We start from the raw sequence: 17,793 nt of genomic DNA, 5'->3' as shown, positions 1-17,793 counted from the left end.
TACAATTTCTTTTTCAATATGGAATTATTTATAAGTACATTTTAAATTTCTAAGAATATGACACTTTTATGGCTTTTTTCTTGAGGATTGATTTCTGATCTAATATCTTGTGTTCAGAGAATGTGTGGTCTGTGTGATACTAGTTATTATAGAATTTTCTTTATGGCCAAGTATGTGTCAAATATTGTCGAATATTGTGACTGTTTAATATTGCTTGAAAATATTTACATATTCTTTTCCTTGGTGCATTGCAAGTAGGATTTATGTGGCTCAAATCTAAACTCTAATTTTTTTGCCTATCTTGACATGTAGGAGTCATGACGAGGGTGAGAGGAGATCAGCCACGGCTCAGTTGGTTTCTTCCCTATATTTCTATCAGCTTTTGTATATTTTGAGGTGGTTTCATTAGGCACATTCAAGCTTGAAATTGTTAAATCTTTCTGAAGAATGGAAATTATTATTGCTATATAATGACCTTTATCATAATAAATAAGGATTTTTGCAGTAAAGTTATTTAGATGGTTATTTATATATTTCCTCCTTTTTTTTTTTTTTTTTTAAACTGGGGATTAAACTCAGGACACTCAATCCCTGAGCCACATCCCTAGCCCTAGTTTGTGTTTTATTTAGAGACAGGGTTTCACTGAGTTGCTGAGGCTGGCTTTGAACTCTCAATTCTCCTGCCTCAGCCTCCCAAGCGGCTGGGATTATAGGCATGCACCACCACGCCCAGTCTAGATGATTATTAATGTAACTTTTTTTTGGTATTTGGCTGATATTTCTTTTTTTAAAGAGAGAGAGAGAGAGAGATAATTTTTTTAATATTTATTTTTTTAGTTTTCGGCAGACACAACATCTTTGTTTGTACATGGTGCTGATGATCAAACCCGGGCCACACGCATGCCAGGAGAGCAGGCTACCGCTTGAGCCACATCCTCAGCCCTTTGGCTGATATTTTACAGACTTTCTGTGTGCTTGTATTTCAGTATATTTTATAAATTAGATATTTATAAATAAACTAAATTTTTTTATTAGAGTAAGTTAAATTTTGATTTAATTGTTCAAGAAGACAATTTCTTAGTTCAGTCAATTTCTTATCACATATGTTGATAAAAGCTAATTCATTTCTACAATTTTAATTTAGGTTTTCTTTTTTGACTTATGTTTTATAAACTTTGTGTTTTCTTCTTTCTTCCTTTTTATTTTATTAAGGTTATTTAGTGTATTTTTTTTTTTCCTCTTAACAGTTTATGCTTTCCTACAGTTACATACAGGCACACTGTTGAAATTTTAAAATCATATACTGATCAGAAAATTTCTTCTCCTTCTAAATAGTACAGGACTGTGGAACATTTCATTTCTATCTCTCTTCCTGGCTCACATACTTAGAGGGTCTCATATTTCACCTGCATCATTTCTGTGTTTATTCCTAATCCTACAAATTAGATATGGTTTTTATTGCCTATGTTTAGTAATTGGCTTTCTTGGTCCTAAAGTGCATTCTTTGACATTTCCAAAGGGTGCTCCCATAGATAGGGATTTTTTTTTTTCCTTTGGATGGCCTTTGTCTCCTCATTTTTGCTGGTTATACACTTCTAAATTGATGACTACTTAGAACTTTGAAGATCTTGCTGCATTTTCTTCTGACTCCCTGTGTTGCAGTATGGAAGGCTATTTGCCTGTCATTCTTTTGAGGGTAATTTGTCTTTTTCTCTCTGGAAATTATTTTGTTTTGTGTTTTGTGGGTTTATTATAATGCATCTTTGTGCATATTTCTTTTCATTCATTTTAATAGGGATGTGTGTGGTTTTCTAATCTACATGGGTAAGTGTACATTTCTGTTTATTTAGGCTGATTGAGATTTGATTGAGTTATGGTTCATATTCATCACCAGTTCTGGGGTATCCTTATCTTTTTAAATAGCTTCACTTCTCCAGTCTTTTTCTTCTCCTCTGAAACTGCAATCACCTATATCTTAAGCATGTTTTCTCCTGTGTGTCTTAATGTGACTGACATATGTTCTATATGCTTATTTCTCTAACTACATTCTGGATAATGTATAATGTTTGCAGTTTGCCTTTGGGGTCAGGAGTTGACACTTTTTTTTTTTTTTTCCTGTAAGGAGCCACATAGTGACCATAGTAAATATTTTGGACTTTGCAAGTCTTGTGCTTTCTGTTACAACTCCTCAACTCTTCCATTGTCAGGAGGAAGGCATCATGGATTATGTAGGAATAAGAGTGTAGCTTGTTCCAGAGAAGTTTTACTACAGACAGAGATGTGGGCCGCAGTGAGCCAACCTTTACTCTATCTCAGTTCTCTTCAGCTATGATGTCTTCTTTTTCACTTACTTTCACCCATTTCACTTACTATAATATTTGGTTCTGGAAATCCTATTTGGTTCTTTGCAAAATCTGCTTTATTTCTAAATATCTCTTATTCTTTTCTTGATTTTGATTCCCCATTTTGTTTCCTTAGATCTTTTGTAATTATTTTTATTCTTATTCTAATAATTGAATTTCTCAGGTGTTTAAATTTGTTTCTCCTACTAACATTTTCGCTATGGTCACTTGTTTTCTTATGCAACTGACATTTTTGGTAATAAATACATGTACCTGAATCTAAGCTGTGGAAATTCTCTAAGGCCTGATTTGAGAATTCTCTCTTCCAAAGATTTGTTGTTGGTCTTCCTTGATAGGGTATTGCTGAAACTATTTTCTCATCTTGGAGGTTCCTTGATAATAAGGGAGAACCTAGCTTTACAAGGTCAGGCCAATGGTACATATTCTCAGCAGACTCTTTTTTTCACTCAGTGAACCAACAGATGGTAAAAACCAACAGATTTTCTTGCTTTTTCTTCTTTACAAGAATATTGGAGGGGCTGTGGCCATGGCTCAGCGGTAGTGCACTTGCCTGACATGTGTGAGACACTCAGTAACACATATAAATAAATAAAATAAAGGTCTATCGACAACTAAAAAAAAATAAAAATAAAAAAAAAAGAATATTGGAGTATCAAGTCCATCTACTGTACTGAAGCAGAAGCCACATGTTAAAAGTTGCATCTAAAAAAGTTACTTGTACATCTTTAGGAGAACCTCCTAGAACCCTATCTGTCCTCTCCTCTGCTTCAGGTTACACCTAAGTAACTGCTTCTGATCTATTACAATTCAGCTAAAATATCAGTCCCAAATTGGATACTTCTCTGAAATTCCAGACTAGATCAGATCTTTATAATTTTGCCCTTCTTAAATTTAATTATACACTCACGTCTGATTTTTGCTTCTGTTCTCTACTATAAACTCTTTTAGGTCAGGGACCAATTGTATTATTCTTTTTTAAAAAAGATTTTTTTTTAGGTGTAGATGGACATAACACAATGCCTTTATTTTTATGTGGTGCTGAGGATCAAACCCGGGTCCCACCCGTGCTAGGTGAGCGCTCTATCGCTGAGCCACAATCCCAGTCCCCCCAAATTTGTGTTATTCTTACATTGTAGCCCATGACCTGGCAAGGTGGTCCATAAAATGTGCTAGTTAAGTAAATGAATGACACTGAACCATTTCTTTACAAATTGTCTTGTTGATATATTGTGACACTTTTAATGTAGACTTTGTAATTAAATGTTTTTAATTAATCACATCAAATTTTTATGTGAAAAAGGCCCTATCTAACTACATGAAAGGCCCTATCTAACTACAAATATTACATAATTTTTATGTCCTAGAACTTAATATAGTAAAATGAGATACCCTTTTTAATATATAAATTAAAAACTGTACTACATGGTAAAGACGACAGCTGATGAGGTCACAGGGAAATTAATAATTTCATGCACTGCAGGTCAGAGTGTAAACTAAGAGCTCTTTGAAAAAGCAACTTTCAAATACCTGAAAATATCATGCATTTAACCTGATAATATACTTCCAGGAATTTATCTTAAGGAAATAACCAGGTATGAAATTGTTGAAACACTATTTATGATAGAAAAAAGAGGGGAAAGAGTCTATGTTACTGCTAATAGAGAACTGAATTAATAAATCGTGGCACATCCATATAATGAAATATTTTTTCCATTAGAAGGCACATTGGAATAGTTAAATGATGCCCAAAAAGTTGACAATTCAGATTATGCATCAGAATACACAATATGTCTATAGATTTACAGAATTAAGATCAGAATGATATTTATAAAATGGCCTTATCGGTCCTTTTTCAATTGGACATTTATAGGAAATTTTTATCTTTATCATTATTTTTCCAAGTTTCTTCTTTCAAATTTACGTGTATAGGAAGTCCTTTAATTAACATCACATGTTCTTTTTTAAAAGATATAATGTTAGATATTGGACAGACAGTGATATTTATATAAGAGAACCAACCTTAATTCTTTTCATTTTTATTTTAAATTCCTCTCGGTATTTTGTTTCTCTTGAGTTCTAGAGCCATGTACAGCAGTGATCTTAGTTTGGATTAGGCCAAAAACATTTGTCCTTTCGGTCCCAGGAGAGGCTGGCTATCCATGCCTTGCTGCCTTTGGCACAGCATAAAGATGGAGTCAAAGATCTTGTGTCTTCAAGTCAGATTATTACTCTCTCATTAGAAGTATCTACTCTGTTATAAACTCTGCAGTGGAATTAAAATGCAATACAAAATACAAATAAGGACAGGAGTACTTGTAAAAATAGAGAATATAATTTCAAATGTTCATCTTCTAAAATATATTCTTACAGAAAATCTGTTTCTTTTATCTCATGAACAAATAAGGATAGAATTAATATCTTGTGGATATTATACACTTCAGGGGAAGAAGCAGGACACTAATCATGATCGCATGACCATATATGACCATCCAAAGGATAGATCATTCTGATTAAAACAATAGGAGGTGTTAGAAATTAAGAAACAAAAGAGAAGAGATGATTGTTTGCTCCCTCATCATCTTCCACCATTTCTTATTCTCGTGCTGTGACTTCCTCTCCTTTCCATTCTGTTCACAAATGGATATTGGTGGGAAATACACGAAGTGCAAAGTGACTTTTACCTGCTGTGCTGCAGGCAGAATTGACAATTCAGAAATACCACCCTCTAGGTGTCTCTCCCTTTCTCACTCTCTGGAGGAGGCCAAGATGTCTACATTCCTCAGAGCAGAAGGCAGGTAAAAAGAAGCCTGTAAGAAACTCAAAAGTACCATGAACTTTGGCATTTGTCCACTCATTGTTTGCAAATTAATCTTTTACCACCAATCGCCACACTTCCAGGACAAACTTACCTAGTGAGTTGTGGGAGGAAGGAGGAAGTTAGAAATAAAGTCTGTCTCATTAGCTTAACCAGAAAGTCCTATACAGTATTAAGCTCTGTGTATTCATTCAACCCACAAGCTTCCTCAGCACTCTGTACCTGCCTCGATTCAGACTCCTCGAGATTATAAAACTAAGGATACATGTATCCCTCAAGTGTCTAAAAGCCATCCAGCTTAAAGTAAGAAAATCCCCACAAAAGATGTCATCATTTTCCTTGGGAGAAAAAATGTTCATTGGCACTGTGATGAATAAAATATAAAAATGGACCTGGGATGTAGCTCAGTGGTTAAACTCCCCTGGGTTCAATCCCTGGTACCAAAAAAAAAAAAAAAAAAATATTTAGGGTTGGGCATAGTGGTGCATGCCCATAATCCCAGCTACTCAAGAGGCTAAAGCTAGAAGATAGCAAATTTGAGGACAGCCTGGGCAATTTAGCGAGACCCTGTCAGAAGAAAACACAACAAGAGGAGGGGGTGTAGCTTAGAGGTGGAGCACCCCTGGGTTCAATCCTCATATGTGTGTCTCTAATGAAATAATAATAAAAAAAAATAAAGTAGAATAAACACCCATAGAGTAGGGGAAAAGGAACAAGAAGAGGGAGGAGGGGAGGGAAGAAGAGGAAGTACTGGGGACTGAACTGGAGCAAATTAAATGCCATACTTGTATAATTATGCCAAAAATGAACCCCAGCATCATGTATAACTATAATGCACTAATAAAAAAGAAAGTTAAAATATATTTGTGCCATTCACCCCATTTTCTTAAAGCATATTATAGGGTCATTTTTCCTTACAACATGTTTTAGAAGATGTCAACAGCCAATAAGTTGTCATTACCCAAATTTCCCAAAAGAAATGAATATTAAACATGCCCAAATTGATTTTTACTGATGTCATAGCCCTCTGAAACTTTTATTGTACTATAAAAAGGAATTATAAAACTGTATGAATTGCAAACTATTCAAGTGTGTCAAGTGAAGCAACCAAGTTAGCTCATATTTGAGTATTTAAGAAGATTCCTCATTGATATTTTCTCTTATAAATTCAAATGCCTAATTTTTCAACCCAGTTTTTTTATCCTTTTTTTCTCTTATGTTGAACTATAATGCAATTGTCCTTTACCTTTGTAGAAAATAATTTATCTGTTCAACCCCAGAAGCCGCCAGAGATAATAGAAAAAGGATTCATAATGTATATCCATTTGTTCCTGAGTTAGCTTTTTAAAGCATTTTTTTTTCAGTTTAGAGTTTATGTTCACTGTGGCAGGAAGAATTGGCAATTGAAATGAAAGGCACATTATATATAACAGATTTTGTTCACTTGTTTTAAAATGCCTTAATCTACAATATCAATGAATAACAAATTATACTTTGGCTCATGGAGGGATTTTTTAAAATTAATAAATAGAGTCTTCATGAGCTATTTTTAATGCATTTGCCTTTCAGTAAAAGTACCGTGTGTGTGTATGCATGCATGCATGCACGCACATGGGTATGTGTATATGTGATGGCCACTCTAAAATCAGAACATGACCCATAGGCAGATGCAAGGTCAGGCTATTAAGCATGAGTGACAGAAGGTTCTATTGTACAGATTCTTGGAGTACAATTAACAAAGACAACTGCATGTACTGTTCAGTTGCTTATTATTTAACACCAGAAGGATGTTCCATGCCATAACTTCTTTATCTGTAGTTAAAAGAAGTTTATCTACTTGTAATTCATCTTTTATTATTTGTTCATTTGTTAAACTTCTTGAAGAGAGCACGCTATTTTTATTGGAATCTTGCAATTTCGATAATTGTAGGAAAAAATGAAAATTTTAAATCTTGTTCTATAAGAATACCCTTCCTTCTCATTAGAACCACTTCAATATTTAATTATCAAAGAGTTAAACCCAATTAATATTTGCATCAGAAAATTGGTCTTTTAAGTTAGGATTTTAAAGAACTCATTTTAACATGGTCTTTTTACTAATGTCTAAGAGGCATTATTCTTTGTATTATCTCAGGAGAAAAATGCTATTCTTGAGATTTAAAGTAAATTATTTTGTTACTAACTACAGTGGCAACTAAGCAATAGAAATGTTTTGCTAAGTGTAAAGACACCCTGTCCTTTGTCCGTGACCTTTTTATCCAAAATACTAAACTACAATTCCTGCTTGTGTTTGGTTTTGACCAAATTTCCCATTCTACATGAAGTTATATGTTAAAAAATGTTCCAAATGACTTACATTGTGTTAATAAGCAGTAATCACAATTAGGCATATAAATAATTCATAAGTTACTATAATCTTATGTAACTGATTTTTTTATATGCTAAATACTACTCATTTGTTTCCTCAGCTTATTTGCATTGAGCATCAACAATATGCCAGCCGCTATTCTAGGTGCTAGGGATACAGCACAAAAGAGGAAGATAATAAGTAAATATATCATCTTGGATAGTGACTGTATACACAATAGCCAGCAAAAAAGCAGAGCAAAGGAAAGAAAGGGTATGGGAGTAGGAAATGACACCTTCTTATGATGATTGGAGAGAACCTTGTTATCGTGAGTCAGGCAAGCAGCGTGGATACACCAAGGGAAGAGCTCTCAAGCAGAGGACCAGCATTTGCAAAAGCCCCAAGGCTAGGCCATGCTGCCTATGGGGGAACCAGCTAGCAGGCAAGGGTGAATGAGCAAGTGAGGGGATAGATGAGATTAGACGGGTTGGTGTGAAGAGCAAAGCTCATATAAGGTCTTGTGGACCTTTGTCAAGGTTTTGACTTTTACGTGGAGCGCCACCATTACAGACCTTTGAGCCAAGAAGGACTGTGATTGGATATGTGCTCCAGGAGTCTTACTGTGGTGCATACCAGTACTTGGCAAAGAAAAGTGCTGAGTGAAAGACCAAGGAGGCCACAGAAGTACTTAGGGGAAAGCTGATGGGTAGGGAACCAGAGAAGCAGCAGTAGAAGTGATAGGGGTGATCAGGTTCTGATGTTTTAGAAGTAGACAAGACAGAAATTAATTTGTAAACTAAGATCATATAAACTATCCTTTTAAAATCTCTTTTACTTTGAGTATAATAAAACTACTCATAAAATATAACTACCTGAAGTTTCTCTCAAGGCTTCTGCAAGTACATATAAAAGAACAAATTTTAGGATTTCCATTGTTAAGGTCTTCTTTATATAAATACAACTACAGTTTATTGAATCTGTTCTGCAGTTGATAATATACACAAAATTTTCTTTACATGTGGAACAGGCATTCACTCATAATACTAGAACCCTTTATTATTTTAGCAATGGCAAGTTCTTTTCATGTGTAACCCTGCAGTACTATATAAGAAAAAACACGAGAAACAGCCAACTGAGTTGAGTCAATTTCATGTATTTCACTGACACTCTTTGGCTCTTCAGTGTTTAATAAACATATGATTTATTTTCCATTTTAATGTGGTTATTTTTTAAAGGCTAGGGAACTATAACTTATTGTAAGATATATCCAGTGAATGACTCTGGAATATTTTTAAATAATAAGAAAAAAGTCATTTTTTTCTCCTAAATTGATGTACACTTGCTCCTTCATGCTAAATCATACAAATCTGTATTGTATTCACCCACATTTCTGCAACCACTCCTTGGTACTTGGTCTTCTTTAGCTGACTCATCTCACAGATCCACTCACCATAGAGTGCCTATTATGGATAATCTGTCAACTTAACTCCATTGTGACTTTGCCCATCTCAGAAACCAACACTGATTATTATTTTATGCACAATACCCAGGCTCCCTTGGGTGAATTTCCATCCATTTAACCTAACCCTAAATATCAACATTAGCCACAAACCACACCGTGTTCATCAGTGTTCTCCACTGCTGAATCATTGACTCAATGGGGCGAATCTTAGGTTAAAATTTACTTGTATTCCACCTTATGCAAGTAATACAGAAAAGGTCTGATGTAAAAAAGAATATTTAAAATACTTCTACCATATTGTTTCTCATACATACTTTCCATGGCTTAACAGGATTTTTAAAATTATTTTTGCTTTTCATTATTTTCCATGAAAATATGGGGAAAGAGAGTAAACCCTAAGAGCTTATAGTAAGCTCTAAGATAACTTAGTAAACACTAAGAGCTCTGACTTTGGAATGCAAAAGACCTAGGTTCCAGTCCAGGTTCTGCACTTTGCAGCTATGTAAACTTAGGAATATATTTGAATCCCTCTGAGCCTCAGCCTTCCTCTCCTGGAAACTGGAAAAAGATTTCTATGAACATTCTATACTATTCTGCATACAAAACAGCACAGTGCCAGATGCACATTTAGAATTTTGTAATTGATAATTGCTGTTTGTTTTTACTAATGCCAGTGATAAGGAAAATATTGATGACATAATAAGTGTTCACTTTTATTGGCAAGAATTGTAGGAGAATTTTTTCCTTTGCCTTGATTACAACAAAGTTGCCATTTGTACCCTCTTTTATATTACAAGGCCACTTCAACAACTTTATATTTAGTACTTAGGCTTCTAAAGGCAGTATGCCAAAATATGGACATGTCAGTAAAGGCAAGTCCAAGTTGTTAAATGTGGTATTTAACCTGTCAGATTTGTAACTAGGTCAGTAATTAACTCAGTAAAATGATGGGCCTACCTTATATGCAGGAGTATTTGTCTTAGTGAAGCTTGACAAAAATGAGCATCCCCTTGACTTATCTCCTACACCTCTCATCATCGGCACCCCGGCTCCCTTCCATTGGTTAGACAGTGTGCCCCAGTGAAGTTCAATATGACGGGAAAACTTACTCCATCACGGTAGATCATGATCTCATTTGACATTTCAACCAAACAGGAAAATTCACTCAACTCTAACCTTATGGCATCTGCCAGAGAGCTAAACTAAGAGATAGTGTCAATCATCAGAATAGCGGGGATAAGTTCTTTGCTCTTTCTTGTCAAGTTTAAATAGTCATGTTTAGTAAAATAACCTATAAGTTTATTAGTTTTTACTGCTATGTAATAATATCATTTAGGTCCAGTCTTTATCTGAATGCCTAAATTCCCTGATTGATGATTACATAGAACTCTTAAGCATCTATTTGTGATCACTGATCATTATCAGTGCTTATTCATAAGTTTCATTGGTTTTGTGCTGAGGTTTATTAGATGGGAGTTGATTTCAAAAAAATCTATTTCTAAATTAGCATAAAACATTGAAATTAGCCCACAGTTCATGACTTCATAATTTAAATGTTGGATTTTTTTCTCCTTCCTAAAAATTTTTGAAAGACCAGTCTTTAGTTTTTCCATAGTTAATATTCTAGATGCATTCTGAAGGAGTTACTGTGATTGGTGTATTATTATGAATGTAAAATAATGTAACTGATAGTTCCCTATATTAGAAATGAAATATAATTGAAAGAAATGTTTTCAGAGCATAAATTCTGACAGCATTTTTGCTTTGTGTTAGAAAAAAAATCCTCATACTGAAATGATGCTTTGATAAGAATGCAAGGTCATCATGTTAGTGTGATTCAGATATAACTTCAAAAATTAATTGCTTTATACTAATTGGATATTTAATATACACAAATATATGTACATAAACACTTAGGTATATAAAACTGTGTGAGTATACATACATATATAATGTGTGTATGTATGTGTATACATACACAGCGGGAATATAGAATAAAAAATCTCATTATTTTAAGCTTTTTCTTTGTTTTTAAATTAATGAGAGAAGATATCTGTTGTTAGCTGTCAAATGCAAAAGATTCACTTTGTTGTACAATAAATGAACAGTTTGAAATGAATACAATATAATATGTTTACTTCTTCTGTGCTAACAGAGATAGTTAATAATTACAGGTTCAAAATTTGGGGTGATAGCTATACAACCAAAACCTTAAATTGATATAGAATAAATTTAAGTCCCTGCTATTAGATTTTTTTGTATTGTTTTAATTAGTTATACATGACAGTACAATGCATTTTGACACATCATACAGAAATGAGTATAACTTCTCATTCTTCTGGTTGTACATGATGTAGAGTTATACCAGTCATGTAATCATATATGCATATAGATAATAATGTCCAATTCATTCTACTATCCTTCCTGCCCCCATACCTGTGTTTTATATTTTCAATTCTTTTTTAAATTGCTTTTATTTTTAAATACATGACAGTGGAATGCATCACAATTCTTATTATGCATATAGAACACAATTTTTCATATCTCTGTATATAAAGTATGTTCACACCAATGCATGTCTTCATACATGTACTTTGGACAATTATGTCCATCACATTCCACCATCATTGCTAACCCCCTGCCCCCTCCTTTCCCCTCCCACCCCTCTTCCCTATCTAGAGTTCATCTATTCCTCCCATGCTCCTTCTCCCTACCCGACTATGAGTCAGTTACCTTGTATCAGAGAAAACATTCGACATTTGTTTTTTGGGGGATTGGCTAACTTCACTTAGCGTTATCTTCTCCAACTGCTTCCATTCACAAGCAAATGCCATGATTTTATTCTCTTTTATTGCTGAGTAATATTCCATTATATGTATTTGCCACATTTTTTAATCCATTCATCTACTGAAGGACATCTAGGTTGGTTCCACAGTTTAGCTATTATGAATTGTGCTGCTATAAACATTGATGTGGCTGTGTCCCTGTAGTGTGCTGTTTTTAAGTCTTTTGGGTATAGATGGACGAGAAGGATAGCTGGGTCAAATGGTGGTTCCATTCCAAGTTTTCCAAGGAATCTCTTAAATTTAATCTTGATACAGAATAAGTTTAAGTCCCTGCTATTATATTTTTAATTCTAATTTTAGTAGAATATTTCAGTCTTCATACTTACTTTTGAAAATCTTAATGAAAACTCATACTGATACCATAAGGATATTTAGTTAAATAAAAAATCTTGAAAAGAAAGTCTTTTTTTTGTATATACTTTTATTCTAATACTTATATGCCCATATATTTAAATAAGAAAAATAAAGCAGTAAACTTACATATGTATCCAAAATTTCTTATAAAAATTTTGTTTCTTGAAACAATTAAAATTAAATCTCCAGTATATATCATGTTGGGTTACTTTCTGTTCAGAAGAGAACAGTTAAGGTATTTTGCCTTATATTCGCTATTTTTTTTATTTCCATTCAGGGGACATTCATTTAATTGGTCAAATGTTTGATATCACCATCAAATGCATTTCACTGCATTTTCAAGGACTAGCTATTGTTTTCTGTAGATATGGAAAATATTTATTGTCACCTTTACCTTGAAGTCTGTCTAAAAGAGAATAATTTCATTCCATTCATTCTGGGTCAAAACATTAAGCAAATGGCTACAAATACCTCCAATAAATTTCTATTCTGATTGAAACTAATATGTATTCTGTGGACCAATATGCCTTTTCTTAATCATTTAAATTTGTAGGGTGTGTGTGTGTGTGTGTGTGTGTGTGTGTGTACTACATAAAAGTAACTTACCAATACAAATTACTGAATCAGATTTTTTTTCCCCCAGGCCTGATGGAATTGGAACAGTTTCAGTAGAAGAAAAGGAGAAATTTGAGGAAATAAAAGAGAGACTCTCTTCCCTTTTAGAAAATCAGATAAGCCATTTCAGGTATATATTCTATTCATCAATACAAGTTTTATTTTTGAATTTTGTTCAACCCTCCATTCCCCTCTAAATTGTTTATTTTGTCTTCCTGCCATTGCTCAAGAATAATCATTAGTCCCTATGGCCTGAAGGGTATGATTTGCATTTTTTAGTCTGTGGTTGGCTTCCCAGCCTGCCATTCAATTTCAACCACTCTCAGGTAAGTTCATCCCCGGCACTAACCATTCCACTGTACTCTTGCTCACCTTGGTATTTTTCATTCTGTGTAGCCTTTTCCCCTCCAGCTCTGGTGACCAACCCTCTTCCTCTCTGTGTCCCAAGTTCTGCCTCCATAGTGAGCCTTTCTTAATTATTCCAGCAAAGAATGTTCCTAAGTCTCTCAGCAGTTATTGTCTGTATCTTCACTTGTCACTTATCACAGAGTAAAGACATACTCTATCATGAGTGCTTCAGTCATTAGTGATATTTGTATTTAGATTGTGAAAACATGAGTCCCAGTGCCTATCACAGTTCCTCACTCAAAAAAAAAAAAAAAAGAAAAATATTAACTTTAATACTAAGAAACATTTATAGAGTGAAAGATAAATAGCTTGATAATATTCTTTTCTCCTACTTTAGTTAGTTCAAAAGAACTTGATGGTTAGAAACACAAATATGCCAATATATTTTCTTTTTCTACCACTCTTATTATTTGATCCTATAAAATGTTGCCATGTCGATGTGCTGGGTCTTATAGTATGTTTGCTGTGATACACTTTTGTGATATGGAATCATTTCATATTAATTTATTGAAAAATAAACCCATAAATATGCTTCCCCAAAAGTATAATTTACCCATTTGGATGTTATATGAAGGACCTTTCTGAGCCTCCATATCCTTATGTATAATGTGAAAAGCTTATACTGTAATTTTAAAATGATACTGAAGGTTGAGCTGGGGATATAGCTCAGTAGTAGAGCACATTTCTAGTATGCACAAGGTTATGGGTTCAATCCTCCAAATTGCCAAATATATAAAATATATTAAAAAAAAAAAAAAAAATATATATATATATATATATATATATATATATATATATATATGGCATCTATTCCTTTACATTAGTGATTTTCAGCTGGAGCTATCTTAGGGCACATGGATGAAGGAAGGTTTGTTAGAGTCAGTTATTTAGTTCTGGATTTAGATATGCAATGCATGGAACAGTCCTCCACTGGAGAGTTATTCCATCCCAGAGGTCAGCATACTTAGATCAGAAAACACTGTTCTCAGTAGCATAGCTGATTTCAACTTGTGGACTTGAGAATTAATTCTCTGCATAAAATTCTTCTTGAGTTTACTTTTTTAAAATGCAGTTAGAAAGGTTTTTATATTAGCAAGGATATGTTTCTGCATTCACTGTTACTGAAAGGGTTTTTTCTTAGGTGGGGAAGACTCCTGTAAATGGATATTACATTTCTTTTAGTGAAAAGCAATGCAACTTTATCCTTTTTTGCCATTATTAGGATAGACCTCACCAGTCAATTGATTATATACTTTATCAGTAACAGTCTATACCTCAAGTTACAGTTACAAGTTACTACAGTCCTTCCTGCAAACTGGTTTAAAAAATAAACATATATGCTCACTTGCATATAGGTCAGGCAGGGTAGGCTTTCAAATAGGCTTCTCCCTTCGTGGAGCAACTAACTTCATCCCCGGACTGCCAACAAGAATACTACAGAATTTCATATTCATACATTCTACTGCATTTGAAAGAAAGTAGCAAAGCTGGTATAGTCTGTGGTTCTCAAGATCATGAAAGTTTCCTTAGAATATCCTAACAAACCCTATTTTAGGTATCGTTTGTCCTAAATAGATATAGACCTAGTTCTGAGCCAAAACCAGTAGCCCAAGAAAGCTCATTCATGCACTGGATGCCTCAATCACTTGCTATACTCAGGTGGGTCAATATGACTGACTTAGATTAATCGGAACCTTGCGCCAGGAAAGTTCAAGTCCCTCACACTGCTGCCAAGGATCTGTATAGTAAGAGGAAAAGGACAGTAGTGTCCACATCATTTATTATATGTTTTCTCTTCTCTTTTACAGCTCCCTACAGTTTCCCTACTACTTTTATTGGTACATCTTCTTTGCTAATATCTCTAAAGATGTAGTCTACTGTCCCTTTTACATTTGTTTGTTTGATGTACAGAGGACAGAATTGAAATTAGTTGCTCTAGACATTTGGGGTTAATTTTGTAGGGGTTTTGGAGGGGGGTTGTTTATAATGTTTGTATAAATTTTACCAGTTTTTATCTTTCCTGAGTTTATGGAAGACCAGATAAGAAGAAAGGATACTGAAATGAAATGGAAGAAATTTTAGGTGATCGTGTAAGCAAATTTAGAGAAATAATTATTAAAATTATCTATTAGGACTATTGTAATAATTCTATCCAAATCTCTTTCTTAGTTACTTATGTTAAAATTTAATAAGAATATGAACTGCTTGTGAACTCATGATAAAGAAGCAGGGTAACTTCACAGCTCTTCTATAGGAATTTGTTTAACCCAACGATATTCTTAAGAAATGAATTTCAGAAAACAAAATAAGGCCAAATAAACGAAAATGAAGGATTTCTGGTCAAAGATGGCAGACTGACAGAAGAAAAAAACGGCACATTGAACATAGGTCTGGCTTAGTGTCCTGACCCAACCTGACTGAAACAACAGAACAGTATTTCTCAAGAAGGCGTAAACTCACAAGAACAGCAAGAGTAAGAGGAGATGGCAAGGAAAAAAAGTTGTGAAAAAATGTTCTGGAGGTCAGATGGATGAATGGTATCTAATGGTATCTAATCCAAGAAAAAAAGAAGTATAAACAAGCAATGTGAAATTTTTTAACCACCAAATGTTTAGGAATGGCCAGTGTCAAGACCCTCTAGAGAGTAAGAGTGAAGAATGGTTTGCTGTGAATCTGAGCAGAAGCACTTAGAGCCCCAAATCTCTTTTCCAACTCAGCTCTTCTGTGTTGGCAGGAGCCTACAGATTCGTTCTCTGGAGAAGGTAAAATCAGATGGTACCCGGACAGGAGTGGCAGAGGGGAGGAAACATCAGCCATAGTGGAAGGTAGAAAACAGGGAGATTAAATACACATTTATTCTGAAATTCAAGAATCACAAACTGCTTCCAGGCATATTGCTAGTTTCTTATACCTAGTCTCTGATGAGCCCAAGAGAGAAGACCTTCAGCTCTGTACAGCAAAGATGTCCACTCACACTGCCCAGCCAGGATCCCCCTTGGCAAAGACCAGTGTATGTAAATACCACCTAGACCCCCTTCACCTTTAATAATACTACACTTTTGAAAATGATCATATGCCTACATCATCAGACATTTAAGAAAAGTATTTACTATGGAAGCCACAGCCCATTCCAAGTAAACAACAAAGGAGAAATAGAAAAGCAATTGTGAATAAAACCAAAATTATATGAGGAAGAGGAAACTGGGGGGAAGTATTGTTGATCTTCTTAGGGAGGTTTGAAATGGTAGAACATTTATTAAACAAAAATTAGATAAACAGGAAAAAAATCTCAGAGAAAAAATAAGAGCCCTTAGAAATTGTATGCAGATGCCATACATACAACATGCAAACATACTATTGAGAGATTCAGTTAAGAAAAACTTCCAAAAAGTAGATCACGGGTGAAAAACAGATTGCAACACAAAGATAAGTATCTGCTTAGGCATTTAATCTTCACAAATGGGAGGAATTCTAGAAATAGTTAAGGGTAAAGGTAGAAATTATCAATAAAATTATTGAAAAAAGATTTTCCAGAATTACAAGACTTGGGGTTTTAGATTGAAGGAGCTCACTGAATGCCCAATAAACTGGACTAAAGAAGATACTCATCAGGGTATGTTTTCATGAATTTTTAGAAACTTGATTAAAAAAAAAATCACGTCTTCTGTAAAGAGAAAATAGATTTCATACAAAGAATCAAGAATCAGATTGAAGTAGTCCATAAATACTTAGTACCCACTATGTGTCGGGTAGTGAACGAAACCTAAAGACCCATCTGCTGCTCTCATTTTGATTTAAGGAGCACCACTGATATCCAAAAAACAGTGCATCCATGACTTTATGAATCTGAGGCATTTCCACCTAGAACACTGTACCAGCAAAAGTTGTCGTTAGGGTAACAGTAGACATAAACTTAAAAATATGCTTCCTGGGGCTGGATTGTGGCTCAGTGGTAGAGCACTTGCTTAGCACGTGTGAGGCACTGGGTTCGATTCTCAGTACCACATTAAAGAATTAAGATATCACATCCATCTACAATTAAAAGTATTTTTTTTTAAATATGCTTCATGTTTTTCCTTTGGTAAGTTGTAGAATTCACCAAAACGGTGGAGGAAACAAACAAGAGTTACAATCACTGAAACTGGAAATCAGTGTGACAACTTGAAAGAGAAGGGGAACAGTAATAATTAAGACCCCCAAAGTGACTGTTGAGCTTTAAGAGCAGAAAACAAAAGTATATCAAACAAGTTAACATATCAAGAGACTGGAATAGAATTTGAAGTTGTATTAATTACATTGTATCAGTTGCACTGGAATTTGGAATTTTATTTGATTAAGGATATGAAAAGGAAATTTAAAGAAAATTAAGAATTATAAATAAAAATTGAGTAATTCATAGAAAGTAATAATAATGAATACTGTATCCTGCTTGTCTAGGACATTTATGTAGTAAATCTAGAACCTGGATTTTGGTCTAACACCCCACAAATGATGTAAGCTATATTAGTCAGATGGGATAAACAGGAGTCATGTTTATAGTAGGGAAAGTGGTCATGAAAAAAGAAGTTGCTAATTTCCAAGAT

At 34.1% G+C, this 17,793-nt stretch overlaps 1 protein-coding gene across 3 annotated transcripts in view; it reads left to right on the top strand.

The window, feature by feature from the left end:
- Nucleotides 1-17,793, top strand: part of Cadps2 (calcium dependent secretion activator 2) — a 527,786-nt gene that overhangs the window by 393,225 nt on the left and 116,768 nt on the right. For all 3 annotated transcript variants that reach the window (XM_071612817.1, XM_071612816.1, XM_071612815.1), the window contains one exon: nucleotides 12,831-12,932. In XM_071612817.1, the coding sequence (XP_071468918.1) occupies nucleotides 12,831-12,932 (102 nt within the window). The remainder of the gene's footprint in view (nucleotides 1-12,830; nucleotides 12,933-17,793) is intronic.

Source organism: Marmota flaviventris, chromosome 1 (assembly GCF_047511675.1).
Source record: "Marmota flaviventris isolate mMarFla1 chromosome 1, mMarFla1.hap1, whole genome shotgun sequence".
NCBI classification, from domain to species: Eukaryota; Metazoa; Chordata; class Mammalia; order Rodentia; family Sciuridae; genus Marmota; species Marmota flaviventris.
This window is presented reverse-complemented; position numbering and strand designations above follow the sequence as displayed.